An 18691-nucleotide genomic window follows, 5' to 3' on the forward strand; every position below is an offset into this window, starting at 1 on the left:
TTGTACAGTTACTTCTTTGTTTCTTTTTTCCAGAGTTTACTGATATTTTTTAATATTTACCTAGTTCTGTATTCAAAATATATTGTACAGTATTGTAGCTTCTATTTAATAAGTAGGAACTTTTTTTATCTGGCAGTAATACGGTGGTAAGAATGATGGTACTTAGATTGTATTACACTCTGAGTTGCTTTCCTTTGCAGCACCAGGTCACAAACATGTTCCTGGCTGGGTTTGGATTGTGGTGGGCATCCTCAACTTCGTTGCCTACACTCTAGGTAAGAAATTGGCAAATACCCTCCTTAGTCAGTGGCTGGTGAGTCTGTCAGCAAAGATAGCCAACCACTAAGTTAACATTTTCTCCTATGCTTACTTCATTTTAACTAGGGTTTATTAATATCCTGTTCAATTTAATAAATACATTTTTGAGTTTCTCTGTGAAAAAAAAATTGTTATTCATTGCTAGGGATTTAAAGGATAAGATAGGAGTTGGCAAGCTATCACTTGTGGGCCAAACTGGCCTGTTGCCGGTTTTTGTAAGTCCATTTCTATTGGAACACAGCTGTGCTCATTCCTTTACACATTGTCTGTAGCTGCATTCCTGCAACAAAGGCAGAGTTGAGTAGTTGCCAGCAGAGATTGTATGGCCTAGAATGTCTAAACTATGTCCTATCTGGCTCTTTACAAAAAGTATTTGCCGGCTCACAGAACAAGAGATTATTTTTGCCTTAAGTTTGGGAAGCAGTGCTGACATACCAAATGACTGCGGAGAGGTCCTATGTGGAGCACAGTGGGAAAACAGATAGGCAAGTGGTCAGGTCTCATTTGGGGGAAGGAGTGGTCAGGGAAGTCTACTGTACTAGGCCATACTGTCTATTATGCCAAGAATGCTTTTCATTGGATTATCTGAATGGCTTGTCCTGAATTCTCTTAATATCCTTTCCTGCTTTATTTTTCTCTGTAGCACTTAAAATCATATGACCTGGTAGCCATTTCCTTGCCTACCTGTTTGTTGTCTGCCTGCTCCAAAATATAAGTTCCTTGAGGGTGGTACTTTGTTTTCACTGCTGTGTACCCAGAGTTTAGAACATAGTAGGCACTCAGTATATAGTTTTTAAATGCTTGTGAAGTAGCAGACCCTGACTTCAAGTTGCTTAGACCTCTTCAGATAAAAATGACTTACACATAAAACCAGTATGATCTGGTACCTAGTTATGGTGGATGACCAGAGCTGTCAGAGTTTGGGGAAAGGAGAAAGTGAAGTCAAGAAGAATTAAGAAAAAAAAGCTTAGTTACATATTTAGGTAGAGGATTCTGGACATCAAGTTACTAAAGATGAGAAGGTTTTAAAATTCTGCTATTTGGTTGCCCAGGACTGCAGGAGGAATTAACCTAATTCTAGGGGAAAGGTGAAGCTAGCCTGTGGCCTCTAACCCTCTAACTTCTAACATTTCGCATTTCATAAAGACTCTTGTGATATACTGTATAATCTCCCTGTTTCAGGTCCACAGCTCTGGCAAAAATCCTGACCTAACGTGATTTGTTGCAAAATGTATCTTGAACTAACCTGAGGCAATTTACAATCTTTATTCTACTATTGGGACTATTCTTACATTTTGCTGCAGAAATATTAATGTGTTTGATCACAGCGTGCTGCTCTAGGTCCTGCTGGGTTTGTGGATAATATATAGCATATTCCCTGAATTACCTTTCTTAAAAAAAAAAACACTCTGAAGCATATTGAGACCTCAGACTTGTGGAGCTAGAATGGGTTCAGTGAGAAGATGCACAAAACCTAATTAATATGTAATTCATGAATTCAGTATTTATTATAACCGTAGGAGTTGCACCGAAAATAGGAAAATAAGCCAGCAAATAATGAGAAAAGTCTTAGGAAATACTTTAGCTACTTAAGGGCATTAAGACCTTATATAAGAGAGATCTGCAGTCTTTGGGCAGGAGTTTGGCATTCATCCTTAATATACTCCTTCAATATTTTTGAAAGCCCTCTTTGTCACAAACTGAGCTAGGCACTGGGGTGATACTGTGGTGAGCAAGAAACACGATACAGCAATTAGAAGGCATTTCTAATTCCCTAAATATGAATCTTTACAATTAGCCTAATTCTAATGCACTTAGTTATCAAACTTTCTGAGAATTTTTTATAATTCAGAATTTTCTTTTTTAACTAGATTTTACCATTCCCTCCCCCTCCCCCCTCTCTCTTTCTGTTTCCTCCTTCCCTTCCTTCTATGCCCCCTTCATTTCCTCCCCCCAAGGTTCCTCTGTCTCTGCCCTTAAATGAAGGTCCTCTATTATACTTTATCCTTAACTTTCTCTTTCTTCTGATATTCTTGGTAATCCTGATTCTTAGCACTATTGAGATGACTCTTTTGTTTATAGCTAGCTGTTATTTATCTTGAGTTACTAATAAGTACCCTTAGGTTGAATTGCTTGACATTACCTCATGGATATCCTGCTAACACTTCAATTTCAGCCTCTGAAATTGTACTCAGCATCTTTTCTATCATTCTTGTTCCTTCTAGTGACTTCCTTGTTTCAATGAACACTACCACTGTCGGGTTACTCAGACTGGAAACTTTGGAGATGGTCTTCTTGTCCTTTGGCCTCACCTCTCATTTTTTGCTACCGTGTCATTTTTATTTACTGTCTCACCAGTCCCCAGGTTTTCATTCATACCGCATTCCATCTCAGTGTTAGCTTATTAATTGTTCCTCTTCCAGCTTGTCATTCACACTGATGTCAGGGGAATCTTCCGGAAACACTTCATTGACTTCACCCTTGTCACTGCCCTGCTCTGATACTTTTAGAAGCTCTTCTTACTCCCTAAAACTTTTAAATTGGCCCAAACCTCCCTTTTAGCCTCTGTGTACCGCCCTCTTCACATACGACTTTCTAGTCAAACTGATCTACTTGGCTTTCTCTGAACAGGCATGTGCTTTTCCATCTCGGTGTTTTTGCTGATAGCACTCCCTCCTCTTGAAATGGCATACTCCTTTATCTCTCGTCTGCTGAAATCCAACTCATTCTTTATGTCCCCACTCAGATTTCATCTTGTCTTCAAAGCCATTCTAGAGGTCTTAGCCTGAAGAAAACCTGTCTCTTTTCTGTACGTTCTGTGGTGTGATACACTATGTCTTTAATGACCAGCTTTTTCTCCTTTCTCAATTGTAAACATAAACTTAGTTTACTCTAAGATTCTTGTAATCTTTACAAAATTGGGAATAGTGCAGTGCATAGGTTCTATACATTCTTACATGTGCCGTGCCAGCACAGCCAAGGGTGAACCTGAGGAGGGGCGGTGAAGGATTAAAGAAGACAGACAAAGAGAATATAGCTGGGGCTCGGTGGATCTCCGGTGCCTGGATGAGGACATAGAAAAGGATCCAGCTGGCAAGCTGAGGCTTTATTTTATAGTCAGAGAAAAACAAGGTAGTGGTCAACATAGTTACAGTGTTCTTGTGAGTTTCACTTGCTGCATCTCCCATAGCCCATTAGCTACCTAGGAAGGATCTAGGGAGCGGCCATAAGGTCAAGTTTAATTTTGCTAAGAGGGCTCTGCCCTCTAAGCTGGGACTTGTTTGTGGCTCTGCCACAGGTCAATCCGAGGCTTAACCCTATAGCCACTCCCTACACTTACATTTACTGAAACTTAGTATGTGCAAAACTTTTTTCTGAAAGCACTTAAAATTGTGGAGGTGGTAGAGCTGTAAAGAAGTGACTGTGATATCAAACAAGATGAAATAGGTGCTGTAACTGAAGTACAGAATGTTTTTGGATCCCAGAGCAAGGAGTGGTTAGATGAGTTATAATGAGTAACTGCTGAATGTTCTCTGGAGGCTTGAGAATTTGTGGCTAGTGGAGCAATTCAGTTGTCAGGCAGATTAGGAGAACTTCAGAGTCCAACTAGAATGCTTCCTCCTCAGAACTAAAACTGACACCATTCAATGTGATATAACATTTTAATTTTAATATTTCTTTATTAAAATCTTTATTGTTGAAAGTATTTCATATGTCCTCCTCCTCCCCCATTGACCGCTCTCAGCCCACCCCCGCCCCCACCCCAGGCCTTCACCACCCTATTGTCTGGGTCCATAGATTATGCATATATGCATACAAGTTCATTGGTTGATCTCTTCCCACACACCCATCCTCCCCTGCCTTTCCTCTGAGGTTTGATTAAACTTAGAGAAATTACCAATTTTATTTCTGAAATCTTTGAGTTATAGGAATTAAAGGTTAGATTTTTATAGTACTGGCTGGTAGCTGTACATTAGTTAATAACATTCCTGTGATATGCTGATTTGTTTTATGCAGTTTATTACAGAAGACTTTCTCCATACTAGTAAGATTTGACCTGTTCCCGTGGTCATGTGTTTTTGTTGCAGATGGTGTGGATGGAAAGCAAGCCCGCAGAACCAACTCCAGCACCCCGTTAGGGGAGCTTTTTGACCATGGCCTAGATAGCTGGTCATGTGTGTACTTCGTTGTCACTGTGTATTCCATCTTCGGACGAGGACCTTCTGGTGTCAGTGTTTTTGTTCTTTACCTGCTGCTGTGGGTTGTTTTGTTTTCTTTCATCCTGTCCCACTGGGAAAAGTATAACACAGGGGTTCTTTTCCTGCCATGGGGATACGACATTAGCCAGGTGGTAAGTATGGGCTTTAACTTCAATTTTCAATATTGCATCAGTTTGGGGGGGGGAAGTTTTTATCATTCCTTTTTATTGCCCTTGTGCTTTTTTAAAAATTAGAGCTGATGTGTGCTTTGAAAAAAATTTTATATTATTTATTTATGGAAAAGGTTTCAAACATATACAAAGGTCTAGAGGATAGGATAGTGAACCCTTATTTATGTACCCGTTACATAGCTTCAGCAGTTATCAACACATGGCCAGTCTATTTTCATGTATACCCTATCACCCCTTCCCACCACCCCCTGCTCAATTATTTTAAAGGAAATTCCTGAAATTATATGATAAATATTTTACTGTTAATCTCTTAATGGTAAGAGCTATATTTATTTATTTATTTTTATTTATTTTTAGCCTTACCTGAGAATATATTTTGTGTGTGTGTGTGTGTGTGTGTGTGTGTGTGTGTGTGTGTGTGTTTAATTGATTTAAGAGAAAGGGAAGGGAGAGAGAGAAACATCCCTGTCAGAGAGAAACATCGATCTGTTGCCTCCTGTATGCACCCTGACTGGGGATCAAACCGGCAACCAAGGAATGTGCCCAGGCTGGGAATCAAGCCTGCCACCTTTTCATGTAAGGGATGATGCTCTAACCACCTGAGCCACCTGACCATGGCAGTAAGAGCTCTTTTTAAAAAACATAAACACACTTGGTTCGGTGTCCTCCCGTGCACTGAAAGGTTGCTGGTTGATTCCTGGTCAGGGCACATGCCTGGGTTTCGGGCTCAGTCCCAGGTGGGGAGTATGCAGGAGGCAGCCGATTGATGTTTCGCTCTCACATTGATGTCCCTCTCCCTCTCCTTGCCTCTCTATAAAAATAAAAAAAATGTGTAAAAACGAAACAAACTAAACATAAATACAATGCCATTATTACATAAAAAAATGAATAATTTCTTAATGTGAATAAACTTCCATTTTAACTGTTGATTTTGTAAAAAAAAAAAAAAAAGATATGTACATAATTATTGGCTTTTTCTTGTCACCAACTTACCCGTGAGTAGCAAGATTTGTTTTTTCTTACTTCATAGGCTTGCTATTAACTCTCCCTGCCTTTGAATCATGCTTTTTGTGTTGCCATTTTGCCCATTTGCACTTAAGGCTCCAGGAAAGAGTCAGAAATTGGAATGTTTTCGAAGAAGAAAGTGGGCAAATTGGATCATCTTGTGGCCTCACCAACTTATAAGGTGCCTTAAAGTGTTCCAAATGATGGCCGGTTGCTTGCATTGTTTAGAAGTTATTTGATGGCACTGTTGGCTGAAAAAAATGTTTTTAAAGGCAAGAAGACTTGCCACAATAGCAAATTTAAGCCCAGTTCTTGCTTTTGCTAAAACTGTTGACTAGTTTTATGCTGCATAAAGCATTATTGTCTCCCTGATCTTTCCAGCTGTTAATGCCTCTGTATGCTTTTGTCTGCATTTTCCTTCCAGACTATTTCTTTTGTCTACATAGTGACTGCGATTGTGGGAGTTGAGGCCTGGTATGAACCTTTCCTGTTTAATTTCTTATATAGAGACCTATTCACTACAATGATTATTGGTAAGAAGCCCCACGTTGAAGCCTGTTTTAACATCACTTTGTTATCAAAGCTAGTGTTTGATTATAACAAGCAGCAACACCCTTCCCCCTCTTCGACTGGCCTTTAACCCTATAGGATTTCAACCTAATCATAAAGGAAAATAAGGTTTCTTTTGTGTATCTTTCTGTTGTTGCTCAGCATCAAGCTATTCTTAATGAGAAGAAAATACCAAAATAGATCACACAAACTTATAAATGACTTAAAGTAATCTAGGTTGTATTGGAGGATCCACATGTGGGTGACATTTGGTACAGATTTTCTACTTATCTCAAAGTTGATGATTAGTTTGTAGGAAATAGAATAGAGATTGCTTTATAATACATCCACTCCAAAAAGTGAGCCTCTGTTTATCTCAGGTATCCTCCTCATGCTACTGAATTCGAGGTAAAGGTTTTGATCATGGAAATGTTTCCCTTTTGATTTTAGCTGGAGGGTATCTACAGAGTGATTGAGTAGGGGAGAGTGTTTCTAGGGGAAGAGGCAAAAAGGAAGAGGAATCTGGATTATTTGGGGCATCAGGAGTAGCATTAAAGACCTTTGTAGAAGTAAAAAAGCTTACTTATTGGCTATTGCTGTTTCCTTATCTAAAAAAATAACTCTGTCTCTGTATTAGTGAACCTTGGTAATGGAATCAGAATTAGGTAAGGTTTAGAAACAGCTGAGAAGATGGTGCCCTAGGCACTGACTTTCAGAAAAAGAGTGGTTTGGGCCCTTTTCATGGCTCTGAACCATAGATATTTTAGGAATCCTGCTGTAATCTACCCAATGTTCACTTTTTGGTACCTATATAAACTGTGATTACCATACCTTGAAAAGGCTAGCTATTTTTCATCTCCCATCATGTAGTGGATCTTTTGATTTAAGCAGCTTATCACATGGCAGTTTGTTGCATTTTACATTTAAATGTTAAATGTAAAGATTAGGTGGAATTCTTTGATAATATGAGATATACTTTCGAATGTTAAGTGAGTGCTTTATTGGACACATCATTTTGTTTGTAATTTATACGTTTAACTGAATTCTTCCCTCTGAAATAAAACAAAAGCCCACATGTTTCTGTACAAATCAGTGAAGTAGCTTTTTCAGTACTAGATTTGAGTAGACACAAGTAGATAGAAGGGCCTTAGTGCTTAAGCTACTTAGTTTCTGCCAATAAAATTAGTAGTGCTGGTGTTGGGGTGACAGGTGCACTAGAGCCTCTGGTTAGGCAAAGAATGGTCAAGGTTGGTAGGCGGTGGAGTGGCTCCTGTTTGCTATTATGGAAGGTTACCTTTTTTGGGTACAACATACAGGCCACCCAAGAAAGCAAGAATTCCGCCCTAGTCTTCCCCCCTCTTTTGATTATGAAAAAATTTAAACATCTATATTTTTTCTATTCTTTCTACTTATTTATTTTTATTGATTTTAGAGAGAGGAAGGGAGAGGGAGAGAGAGATAGAAACATCAACGATGAGAAAGAATCATTGATCAGCTACCTCTTGCATGCCCCCTACTGGGGATCAAGCTCACAACCTGGGCATGTGCCCTTGACCAGAATCAACCCAGGACCCTTGGTCCTCAGGCTGATGCTCTATCCACTGAGCCAAACTGGCAAGGGCTATTCTTTCTACTTTTATATAATAGATCCCTATGTGCCATCACCTGGCTTTAACAGTTTTCAATTTAAGTGCCAGTCTTTTTTATTTTTTATTTTATTATTATTATTATTTTTAATATATATTTTATTGATTTTTTACAGAGAGGAAGGAAGAGGGATAGTTAGAAACATCGATCAGCTGCCTCCTGCACCCCCCCCCCCCCCCCCCCACCGGGGACGTGCCCGCAACAAAGGCACATGCCCCTGACTGGAATTGAACCTGGGACCCCTCAGTCCGCAGGCTGAGGCTCTATCCACTGAGCCAAACCGGTTAGGGCTTAAGTGCCAGTCTTGTTTCAAATGCATAACTACCCCATAACCCTTGGGTTATTTATGACATAGTAGAGGCCCAGTGCATGGATTCGTGCACATTGAAAGGAAATTAATTAGGTGCCGGTGAGCTGGGACTGGGCTAGATGGGCTGGACACGCCTTGGAACCAATCTCCCGCAGCCCCTCCCTGGCCGGCCACACCTGGGGTGGCGCTGGGGCTTGAAGGGCGTCTGCGGAGTGAGCAGGGTCCCTCCAGCAGGTGGGGGTCCCTTGGCCTGGCCTGTGGGGATTGGGCCGAAATCGGCTGTCCGACATCCCCCAAGGGGTCCCGGAGTGCGGAGTGCGAGAGGTCACTCTGCAAAGTAGCTGTTGCTTGGCAGCTCCTGTGTTGAGCGTCTGCCCCCCTGGTGGTCAGTGCACATCATAGCTTCCGGTGGTCGTCCAGTCAGCCGGTTGCTTAGGCTTTTACATATATAGATAGTCTTTTATAATTATCAACTATTTACCATTTCTGCTGCACTTCATTCCTTCCTGTATATCTGACTTAAAATATGGTGTTCTTTCTCAGAAGTCTGAAGAACTTCCTTTAGCATTTCTTGTAGAGCAGGTCCGATAGCATTGTATTCTCTCAGTTTTTGTTTATGTGAAAATGTTTTTTTGTCTTGGTTTTTCCCCCCACCACTTTGAATATATCATTCTAATGTCCTGTGGTATCCACTGTTTCTGAGCCAGCTCTTAAATCATTGTCACCCCATATGTAATGTGTCATTTTTCTCTTGTTGATTTTAAGATTCTTTATCTTTGGCTTTTAAAAGTTTGACTGTGATATGCATAGGTGTGGTTTTCTTTGTGTTTGTTCTTGGTCTTGAGCTTGTTAGATATGTAAGTTAATATTTTGACTAAATGTGGGAAGTTTTCAACAACAGTTTATTTCTCGAGATTTTTTTCCTGTCTCTCTTTTCTCCTCTGGACTTCATTTGCATGTATGTTAGAGTGCTTCTCATGATATTGTCCTATAGGTGATTTTTATGAAGCTTTATTTATTTTACTGTAATATTTTTTCTCTATTTTTTTATTATATAACTAGAGGCCTGGTGCATGAATTTGTGCACCAGAGGGGTCCCTTGGTCTGACCTATGAGATCAGGCCGAAACCAGCTCTCCGACATCCCCCAATGGGTCCTGGATTGCAAGAGGGCGCAGGCCAGGCTGAGGGACCCTACCGGTGCACGATCGGTGCACGATTGGAGCCGGGAGGGACCGCGGGAAAGTTCCAGGGCATGTCTGGTCCATCTTGCTCAGTCCCGATCGGCCGGACCCCAGCAGCAAGCTAACCTACTGGTTGGAGCGTCTGCCCCCTGGTGGTCAGTGCATGTCATAGTGAGCGGTTGAGTGACCTTAGCATATCATTAGCATATTACGCTTTGATTGGTTGAATGGCCGACCGGACGACCGAGCACTTAGCATATTAGGCTTTTATTATATAGGAATTTCTATTCATCTGTCTTTTACCTCACTGCTTTTTTTCTTCTGCTATCTCCCATGCTTCTTAAGCTATCTGGTGAATTTTTCATGAAACCTATCATTTAAGTTATCATACTTTTCAACTCTAGATTTTCCATTTTTTTTTTTTTAACACTCCATTTCTCCATTGAGATTCTCTATTGCTTTATTGTGTGGATGTACCATAGTTTATTCAACTAGCCTCCTACTGGCTCCTTGAAGTCTGCTCTGAATCAGCAAACTGTCTCGCCACTCTTCCAGTTGGAAATACTGTTTAGAAAAGGATTGTATTTCATTACAGAAGTAAACTGGAATCTAAAAATGATTGAGTCTAAAAATATTACATATTTTGTATGTACTTATTATAAAAGTCACTTGAATAATAATCATGATGATTTAAATATTCTTCCTTTTAGGTTGTGCATTATGTGTGACTCTTCCAATGAGTTTATTAAACTTTTACAAGTAAGTATTTCCTTTTTTAATTGGATAAGAAATTGTTATTTAGATGAATTTTAAGATCTCTCCTTTTGGAATCTGGATATTTTGAAAAGGTTGTGAAATCTGTATTTTTAATCTAGAAGGAGGTTAGAATAATTTAGGATATTTACGGTGGCTTGTGTAGTCACTTCAACCATAGCACAAAACTACTTGTTCTTTTGTTACAGTTTTAGGATCACCAAATAGTCTTCTCATTTGCCATTTTTTGTGAGTGAATCCACAGGAAGGTATTCCTATTGAGTATTGATGCGTTTAAATATATTTTTACTGATTTCAGAGAGGAAGGGAAAGGGAGAGATAGAAACATCAATGATGAGAGAGAATCATTGATTGGCTGCCTCCTGCATCCCCCCTCCCCCACTGGGGATGAGCCTGCAACCCGGGCATGTGCCTTGACCCGGGAATCAAACCATGACCCTCCTGGTTCAGAGCTTGATGCTCAACCACTGAGCAGCCACACTGGCCGGGCTGATATGTTTACATTCTGTTTTATAAATTGATTATCTCTAAGTTTACTTAGCATGATCATAAAAAACACACACACGAAAACTTCTGAACTTTTGTAGGACCAAACTCTAGACCTCTGCTGGCTCTTCTCAGCACTATATAGAATTCCTGCCTGGGGGGATGGCAGGGTTTGGGGAGGGGAGTTGCCCAAGTTGAGTTTTATTTTTCTGCGCTTTCCTTCCTCAGTATTTTTGCTCTTGCTGTTTCCTCTACTTGAAAAACTTTCTTGTACTTCCTCCTTCATCCTTCAGCTCTCAAATCTGTCTGCAAAATCCTGTCCATGTCAACCTAAGCTCTATGAATCTTCCCTGTTTATTGCAGAGTCATTCATAGATACCATAACATTTAAAGCTCCGAAGGCCACAGAGATTATTTGAGTTATTTCTTCCTCATCTTCTAAAGATGAGGTCTTGATTAGGCAACATCTTGGCAAAGGGCATGCAATCAGTGGCAGAACCAGGGCTAGAATTTGGGGCTCTGTTCAGATGAGCAAATGTGCCTAGAGATGCTCGAGTGTATCAGCAGTCTCATTTCAGAATCTTCCAGGTGAATTGTTTCTCACTTTAAGTTCTCTGTCCTTTTATCAGAGTAGCACTGTGAGGTCCTCTTGTCGTATTGTTTTATGTTCATTTTATTTTTCCTTTTAGAATATAATCTCAAAGAATAGTGATATTCAACCCTTTTCATCTCATGGTACACATAAAGTAATTACTAAAATTCTCGGGCACACCAAAAACTATATTTTTTTGCTGATCTGACAAAAAAAAGTATAATTTTGATTCATTCACACTGGACGGCTATTGTTGTGTTGGCTGTTGTCATTTTTTTTTTTTAACTTTTAGAATGAATTTATTGGGGTGACATTGGTTAATAAAAATTATATAGGTTTCAGGTTGTCACTTAAAAAAGATATATTTTTTTGTTGATTTCAGAGAGGGAGAGAGAGAGAAATATCAATAATGAACCCTCCTACAAAGGTATATCTGTGGTTCCCTGTCTTTGGACACATAAGAATTGGAGGCAAAGAAATGTGGAATTGGAGAAGTCTGGAGCCAGCTTGCTCCCTGCAGGCTCAAGATCAACCATCCCACATAGGAAAAAAATAAAAAAGGAAATATCAATGATGAGAGAGAATCATTGATTGGCTGCCTCCTGCACACCCCACACTGGGGATGAAGCTCCCCACCCAGGCATATGCCCTGACAGGGAATCGAACGGTGACCTCCTAGTTCATAGGTTGACACTCAACCACTGAGTCATTCCGGCTGGGCAGGTTGTCATTTTTTAATTTGACAGCCTAAGGGAAAAGAGGTCAGTGCCCCTGACTAAATAGTCAGGTATTGCGTGTCTTAAAAATTCTTGTGACACACCTGTTAAAAATCACTGTCATAGAACAAAGACCAAGTTTTTTTCATCTTCACATTCCAAGTGTAAAAATGGGACTAGGTCAGAAGTTCTAGTCCTGGCCTTGTCACTTGGTAGCAAGTTATGTAAATTTAAATTCTCACATCTTCACTTAACCTGTCTGTTAAAATGGGGTTAATAATGTTGATTGTTACCTATGCCATAGGACTGTGGTGAGTATCAAATTAGGGAATAAGTCTGAAAGTACTTTAAAACTATAAAATACCAGTATAAGTTTTATATGTAATAATGTTCTTTGTATTACTTGATTTTTTTTTTTTCCAGAAGCTATAAAAGTAACAGCTTGAAACACAATTCAATCTATGAAGCTCTGGTCCCCTTCTTTTCTCCATGTTTGCTATTCATTTTGTCTACAGCCTGGATCCTCCAGTCACCTTGTGATATTTTAGAGATGCATCCTAGAGTATTCTACTTTATGGTTGGAACAGCCTTTGCCAATATCACAGTAAGATTTTTTTCTTTTAAAAATCATAATATATATAAGGACTTTATGACAGTTGATAATTTAAGAAACCTTATACAGATTAGAATAAGCAGATATTCATTTAAAGATATTTTCATTCAAAATTTGAGAAAATAATAATCTCAAAGACAGAACATGCTGAGGTTATATTATTTTTTTTCCCCTTTAAAATCAAAGATTTAGAGACTGCAGTAGTATTTTGGAACCATAGCATATTTGAGCTTTTTGTTTTGGTTGCCTGCTGAAGAATTCATGTAATAATTTATAAACTCCCTCCAGACTGTAAAAATTATTAACAGTGTCATTGAAATGGCTATAGATCTAGTGATTAGTTTAGGGAGAATGTAAAGTGAGAAGTAATTCATCTGGGAGATCTGAAATGAGACTGCAGATAGCTTCTCCCACACATTTTTTTAACCAACTGATTTTTAAATTAAGAACATGGGATTATAAGCTAGGTAACGAATACAACATATTTTTAAAAATTAGGAGTTGAGAAAAGACCCTGATAGTTTTGGGAGCCAGGAACCCTGTTCTGCTCAGGCCAGGTCCTTAATAAGTTTTTTTATTTTCTTACTTAGCCACTGAGCTTATGTTTCCATGTATAAAAGTGTTTATGAGTGAATAAAACTGTATTTGATTAAGGTGTTGAAAGTAAAGGAGCCAAAGAGGTTTGAGGTGTTAATAAGGTAATATGAGAAATTTAGTTGTGTGGGGTGTGGGAGGCTGTTTAAAAATTTTTTTTTTAATATATATTTTATTGATTTTTTTACAGAGAGGAAGGGAGAGGGATAGAGAGCTAGAAACATCGATGAGAGAGAAACATCGACCAGCTGCCTCCTGCACACCCCCCACCGGGGATGTGCCCGCAATCAATGTACATGCCCTTGACCGGAATCGAACCTGGGACCCTTCAGTCCGCAGACCAACGCTCTATCCACTGAGCCAAACCAGTTTCGGCTTAAAAATTTTTTTTAAAGTCACAAGGAGTCTTAAAATTGGGAGAAACTTTCACCCAAACTGTTATCTGATGGAAGAATGCCTTCTATAGCATCCTTTCTACACTCCTCGGACATGCACATGGTCTGCGGGTCCACAGGTTTAAAGGTGGGGGCAGAGACCCAGTTGTCCCCTGATCTATCTGATCATTGGAACTGCTGAACTTAATGGAATGTGAATGTGTTGGCTCAGGTGCTTGAATCCTTCTTAAATGTTGGTGTGACACATTTTGGAAGTGTTTTGCTAATTACATTTTTATCCCCCTCCCCCCCCCCCTTTTTTTTTTTTTTACTAACTTCAAGTGTCAGCTGATTGTTTGTCAAATGAGCAATACCAGATGTCCAACTTTGAATTGGTTGCTGGTTCCTCTCTTCTTGGTTGTCGTGGTGGTAAACTTAGGAGTCGCCTCCTATGTTGAGAGTATTCTCCTTTATACAGTGACAGCGGCTTTCACTCTGGCCCACATCCATTATGGAGTACGAGTGGTGAGTAATTGAGAACAAAATTGGTGCCATTTGGTTCTTATAAAAAGAAAGAATCCCTGGGTCCGGGTGAGACCATGTGTCCCTGGATCCGGATGAGGCCACGTGCCCCTGGGTCTGGGAGAGGCTAAGCGTCCCTGGGTCCGGGTGAGACCATGTGTCCCTGGATCTGGGTGAGGCCTCGTGCACCTAGGCCCGGGTGAGCCCAAGTGGCCCTGGGTCTGGGAGAGGCCAAGCGTCCCTGGGTACGGGTGAAGCCAGATCCTGGGTCCGGGTGAGGCCGTGCGCCCCTGGATCCATCCGGGTGAGGCTGGGTCCCAGGCCCGGGTGAGAACACGCACCCCTTGGGTATGGGTGAGGCCACGTGCCCCTTAGTCCGGGTGACGCCGTGCCCCTGGGTTCGGCCGAGACCAAACCAGAGGGAGTCGGACCTCCGTTACCACCATTTGTCCACCATCCAGAGCTGAGGGGTCAGTGCTGACATGTACACATAAGGAACTACTGGACATCGAAATTGGGTCTCAAAAGAACTGTTGGTCCAGGGGGAAGCTCACTACAGATTGATTCATTTGCCTGTCAGCATAAATATTATTGCTCGTCTCACATTCAGTTCTTATTAGTATATATCTAGTGACATATGATCTCGTTCATCTAGAGGAAATGATGAACAACATAGACTGAGGAACAAGAACAGAACCAGAAGCAAGGAGGCATCGATCGGACTATCGGGCCTCAGAGGGAGGATAGAAGAGGGTAGGGGGAGGGAGGGGGAGGGGGAGAGTTCAACCAAAGGACCTGTATGCATGCATATAAGCCTATCCAACGGTTAAGTTCAACAGGGGATTGGGGCATGCGTGGGGAGAGGGGTGGGATGGGACTGGGGGGATGAGGACAAATATGTGACACCTTAATCAATAAAGAAATTAAAAAAAAAAAAAAAAAAAAAAAAAAAAAAGGAAAAGCTACCCTGCTATATGAGAGCACTGTCTGAAGTAAAAATACTATCAAGTACAGTTAATATTTTGCTCTAAAAATGCTTTTTTAGAAAAATACAGAATTTGATTGCTTACGTGTTAAAAAAAAAAAAAAAAAAAAAAAAAAAAAAAAAAAAAAAAAGAAAGAAGGTGAGGGAAAATTGTAAATGAAAGTTTGCTTATTATAGTAGCTGGAAGAATTTTGGTATATTCTCAAAATGTTATATAATATCCAGGTGTGTCATTTTAAATATTGTTTCTCTAATGAGTATGTTATAAAAACTACAAATAATTTAAAAGCTGGATAATTATAAGGAGTTAGTTCTTGTTTTTAAGTGGATAGAAATGTAAAACATTTTCTTGTTGCATAGAATTATAAACTCTTTTGTGCTTTTAATTATATAGGATGAGATAATCCCATTTGTTGATTATTTCTCTGCATACTTTAGCTCTAGGTGCATTTTTATTGCTCGTTAATATAATTTGGAGAGAAACTGAAATTGGTTTTGTAGCACTGTATTCCTCTCTCCTCCCCCTGCATGTGGTAAGGAGGTTAGGACTTCATTATTTGACATTTTACTTTATCTGTGCTGTTTCTGAGTTCTCATCAGGAGAAATAATAAATAAGGGGATATAGAAGAGAAAGGATTTAAGAAATATGTAAACCATAATATTCTCTTCTAAAAATAAGAGACTAATCTTGTCACTGGGTCGAGGGACCTGGCCCTGAGCGGGTCTGCCTAGGGCCGGCACGTAGTGTGGGTTATTGACTTCACCTGGGAAAAATTTCACAGCACGAATCCAGGTGACTGTGAGGGGACCTTTATGAACGCTGGGGACAGTAACACAAAGAAGGGCTTATTGGTGTAGAAGAAGCAACAGGAGAGCCTAGGCTGGGCTCTAGTAGCTCTGGGAAGTCAGAAAAGGGGGCTTGGGAACAGGTTCAGGGTTATCCTGGAATGAGCTGCCGCTGCCCATTGCTCCCTAGGTTATAATTCTCCTGGGGTCCCTTCAAGTTCAGGAGATACATGCCTGTGGGGGAGAAGGGAGGAAAGGGAATGGAGGGGAGCTGCTCCCCAGAGGGTCCTTGGTCTTGAGGCTTTTATCTCTTTCTTGCAGGCGGGAATCTCAGGGGAGGGTTTCAGCAGAATATTCACCCGTTTTCTCGGTGTGCTCCTTCAGGTCATGGTCTCCACTGATTGGTCTTTGTCAGGGCTGGGTGTCCTTGGTCATTGCAGCTGGTCCTGGATCTCCCACAGGTTTTGGCTGCTTTTTGGGCCTTTAGCTGAAATACCGCTGCTGAGGCCTAGATGTTATCTCTAGGGAGGTACCTTCTGTATCTGCTGTAAATTGCTCTGTCAGTTTGCTCAGCTGTCTTAGTTTCCCTATTCTACTTGTCCTGGCTTGCTGGCCTGTCTCAGTTTCAGGACAAATGAACTAAGATTGATGTAATAAAATGAAAATCAGAACCATGCAGTTTATTTTCTTTTTCATCACACTTTAACATCCTTTTCTAATTATTTTACATATTTTAGTATGTACATAATTTTGATTTTTAAATAGTATAGCATATTCTATCAAGGAAATTGCTAAATAGTAACCCAATTTATTTAATTATGATCCAGTTATTTCAATCATTTAGGTTGTTTCCAAATTTTCACTATTATAAATAATGTTGGAGTGAACAATCTGGAGTAATATTTTTTCTTTCATTTGCTTTATTTTCTGAGGATACTTTTATAGAGAAGCCTACTCACACTTTTATGTCCCTTAAAACTCTTCTACTTGGTATGCTTGTTTTGAAAGGAACCCTGCTGTGAATCAGTTTGAGAAAACAATTATATATTGTTCATAGTTACAAAGTGACAGGCGCCTGTCATGCTTGATAACAACTTTATACTTTGCATATGTTGTTAAATTAGGCTTTTCCCCCTTATGTTTCTCCCCAACATAGCCCACATTTGTTGGGACAAAATCGATGAAATTGTTAGGGAAAAAAATCATGATAACTCTATGAATTATAATATGAAGACATAATTGTCTGTGTTTTTATTTGTGCAAATTTAACATTATGCTATATAGCAGCATTTGTAGGCCTTTTATCCTGGTACTTCATCAGGCACATGCATGATGTGGAACACAGTTGCCAAGGTCTTTTTAAAGTATATGTATGTTTATTGATTTCAGAGAGGAAGGGAGAAGGAGAGGGAGATAGAAACATCAATGATGGAGAGAATCATTGATTGGCTGCCTCCTGCATGTCCTCCACTGGGGATCGAGCCTGCAACCCCAGGCATGTGCCCTGACTGGGAATTGAACCATGACCTCCAGGTACAGAGGTCGATGCTCAACCACTGAGCCACGTTGGCCAGGCTGCCAATGTCTTTTGTAATTGTTTTAATTTATTATAACCCTTCAGAAGCATATCTTCAGAAAATCATACATACACCAAACCAAAACACATTTTTCTTTAAATTTCCTTTGTTAAAAATCTGGAAAATAGATATAAGCTAACTGAAAGAAATTACAGGAGTGTCTTTTTTTGTCTGTCTTCGTGTTCTCTTACCACTTCTACAACTTCTGACCAGGAGGTAAAACTTGCTAAGTCGTACAAAACATTCACTTGAACCATTGAAGTATACTAGTAAGTAATACAAATAAGAAAAGAAGTAAGAAATATAAAAAAATGATATTTACTAACTGGCATATAACGAAGTTCTTGCAAACCCATTAGTGATACCCTAACTAATATGTCCTAAACCTCCCAAAATGTGTACAGATCTAGTTTTAAACTCTTTCATCAGGATTAGGAATGATTACCAAGAAATGTTATAAAAAGCTGAATATTGAGTCTGTATATATATATATATATATATATATATATATATATATATATATATATATAAATATAAATATTTGACCTACTAGCTGGTTTAAATTAACTAACCCTATAATTTTTCAGTAGATTTGATATGAATCTGTATGGTCTGGAGGACTCTGGAAAGACTAGAACAATGGAGACCCAGGTTTAAGTCCTAACTCTCCCAGGATAGGTCTAGTACTCTCTCTCTCTCTTTTTTTTTTTTTTACAAAGAGGAAGGGAGAGGGATAGAGAGTTAGAAACATTGATCAGCTGCCTCCTGCACACTCCCCACTGGGGATGTGCCCGCAACCAAGGTACATGCCCTTGACTGGAATCGAACCTGGGACCCTTGAGTCTGCAGGCCGACGCTCTATCCACTGAGCCAAACCAGTTAGGGCTCTAGTACTCTTACTTAGCCATCTAGGTCCATAGCTATACTAACCCAGAAAAACCTTCATTATGTCTGATGATTTTTGCTGTGTCATTAAATTGTTGTCTTCAGAGGGTGAATTCTGTGTGCTTTAAAAAAAAAAAAATTAGGTTCATATTTGTCACTGTCTCCTTTTCTGGTTTTATATAGGTAAAGCAACTGAGCAGCCATTTTCAGATTTACCCGTTCTCATTAAGGAAACCCAACTCAGATTGACTAGGAATGGAAGAAAAGAATATTGGCCTGTAATCAACAGAAAGAAGTACTGTAAATACGATGCTTGTAAATATTTCATCTATCACCATTGAACTAAACTGATCTGCTTAACAGACATGGGAACTCTGTGTGTGG

General features: G+C 39.8%; 1 protein-coding gene and 1 non-coding gene across 6 annotated transcripts in view; both read left to right on the forward strand.

Annotated features, from left to right (window-relative positions):
* The window catches only part of SELENOI (selenoprotein I), a 40261-nt gene extending 21590 nt beyond the window's left edge, over positions 1 to 18671 (forward strand). Inside the window, exons 4-10 of one of the 5 annotated variants that reach the window (XM_008162345.3) lie at positions 201 to 275; positions 4407 to 4669; positions 6138 to 6246; positions 10113 to 10161; positions 12394 to 12574; positions 13894 to 14076; positions 18491 to 18671. In XM_008162345.3, coding sequence (XP_008160567.2) covers positions 201 to 275; positions 4407 to 4669; positions 6138 to 6246; positions 10113 to 10161; positions 12394 to 12574; positions 13894 to 14076; positions 18491 to 18589 — 959 coding nt within the window. In that variant the 3' untranslated portion in view covers positions 18590 to 18671. Of the gene's footprint in view, positions 1 to 200; positions 276 to 4406; positions 4670 to 6137; positions 6247 to 10112; positions 10162 to 12393; positions 12575 to 13893; positions 14077 to 18490 lie in introns of those variants that run through there. The other 4 variants (XM_054727810.1, XM_054727811.1, XM_054727813.1 and 1 more) reach the window with 4 other exon arrangements.
* On the forward strand, positions 11669 to 11799 carry LOC114230338 (small nucleolar RNA SNORA38). Its single transcript, XR_003616246.2, has one exon. It is a non-coding gene; the product is annotated as a small nucleolar RNA SNORA38 (small nucleolar RNA).
* Positions 18672 to 18691: the final 20 nt, after the last annotated feature.

Source organism: Eptesicus fuscus, chromosome 16 (genome assembly GCF_027574615.1).
Source record: "Eptesicus fuscus isolate TK198812 chromosome 16, DD_ASM_mEF_20220401, whole genome shotgun sequence".
NCBI classification, from domain to species: Eukaryota; Metazoa; Chordata; class Mammalia; order Chiroptera; family Vespertilionidae; genus Eptesicus; species Eptesicus fuscus.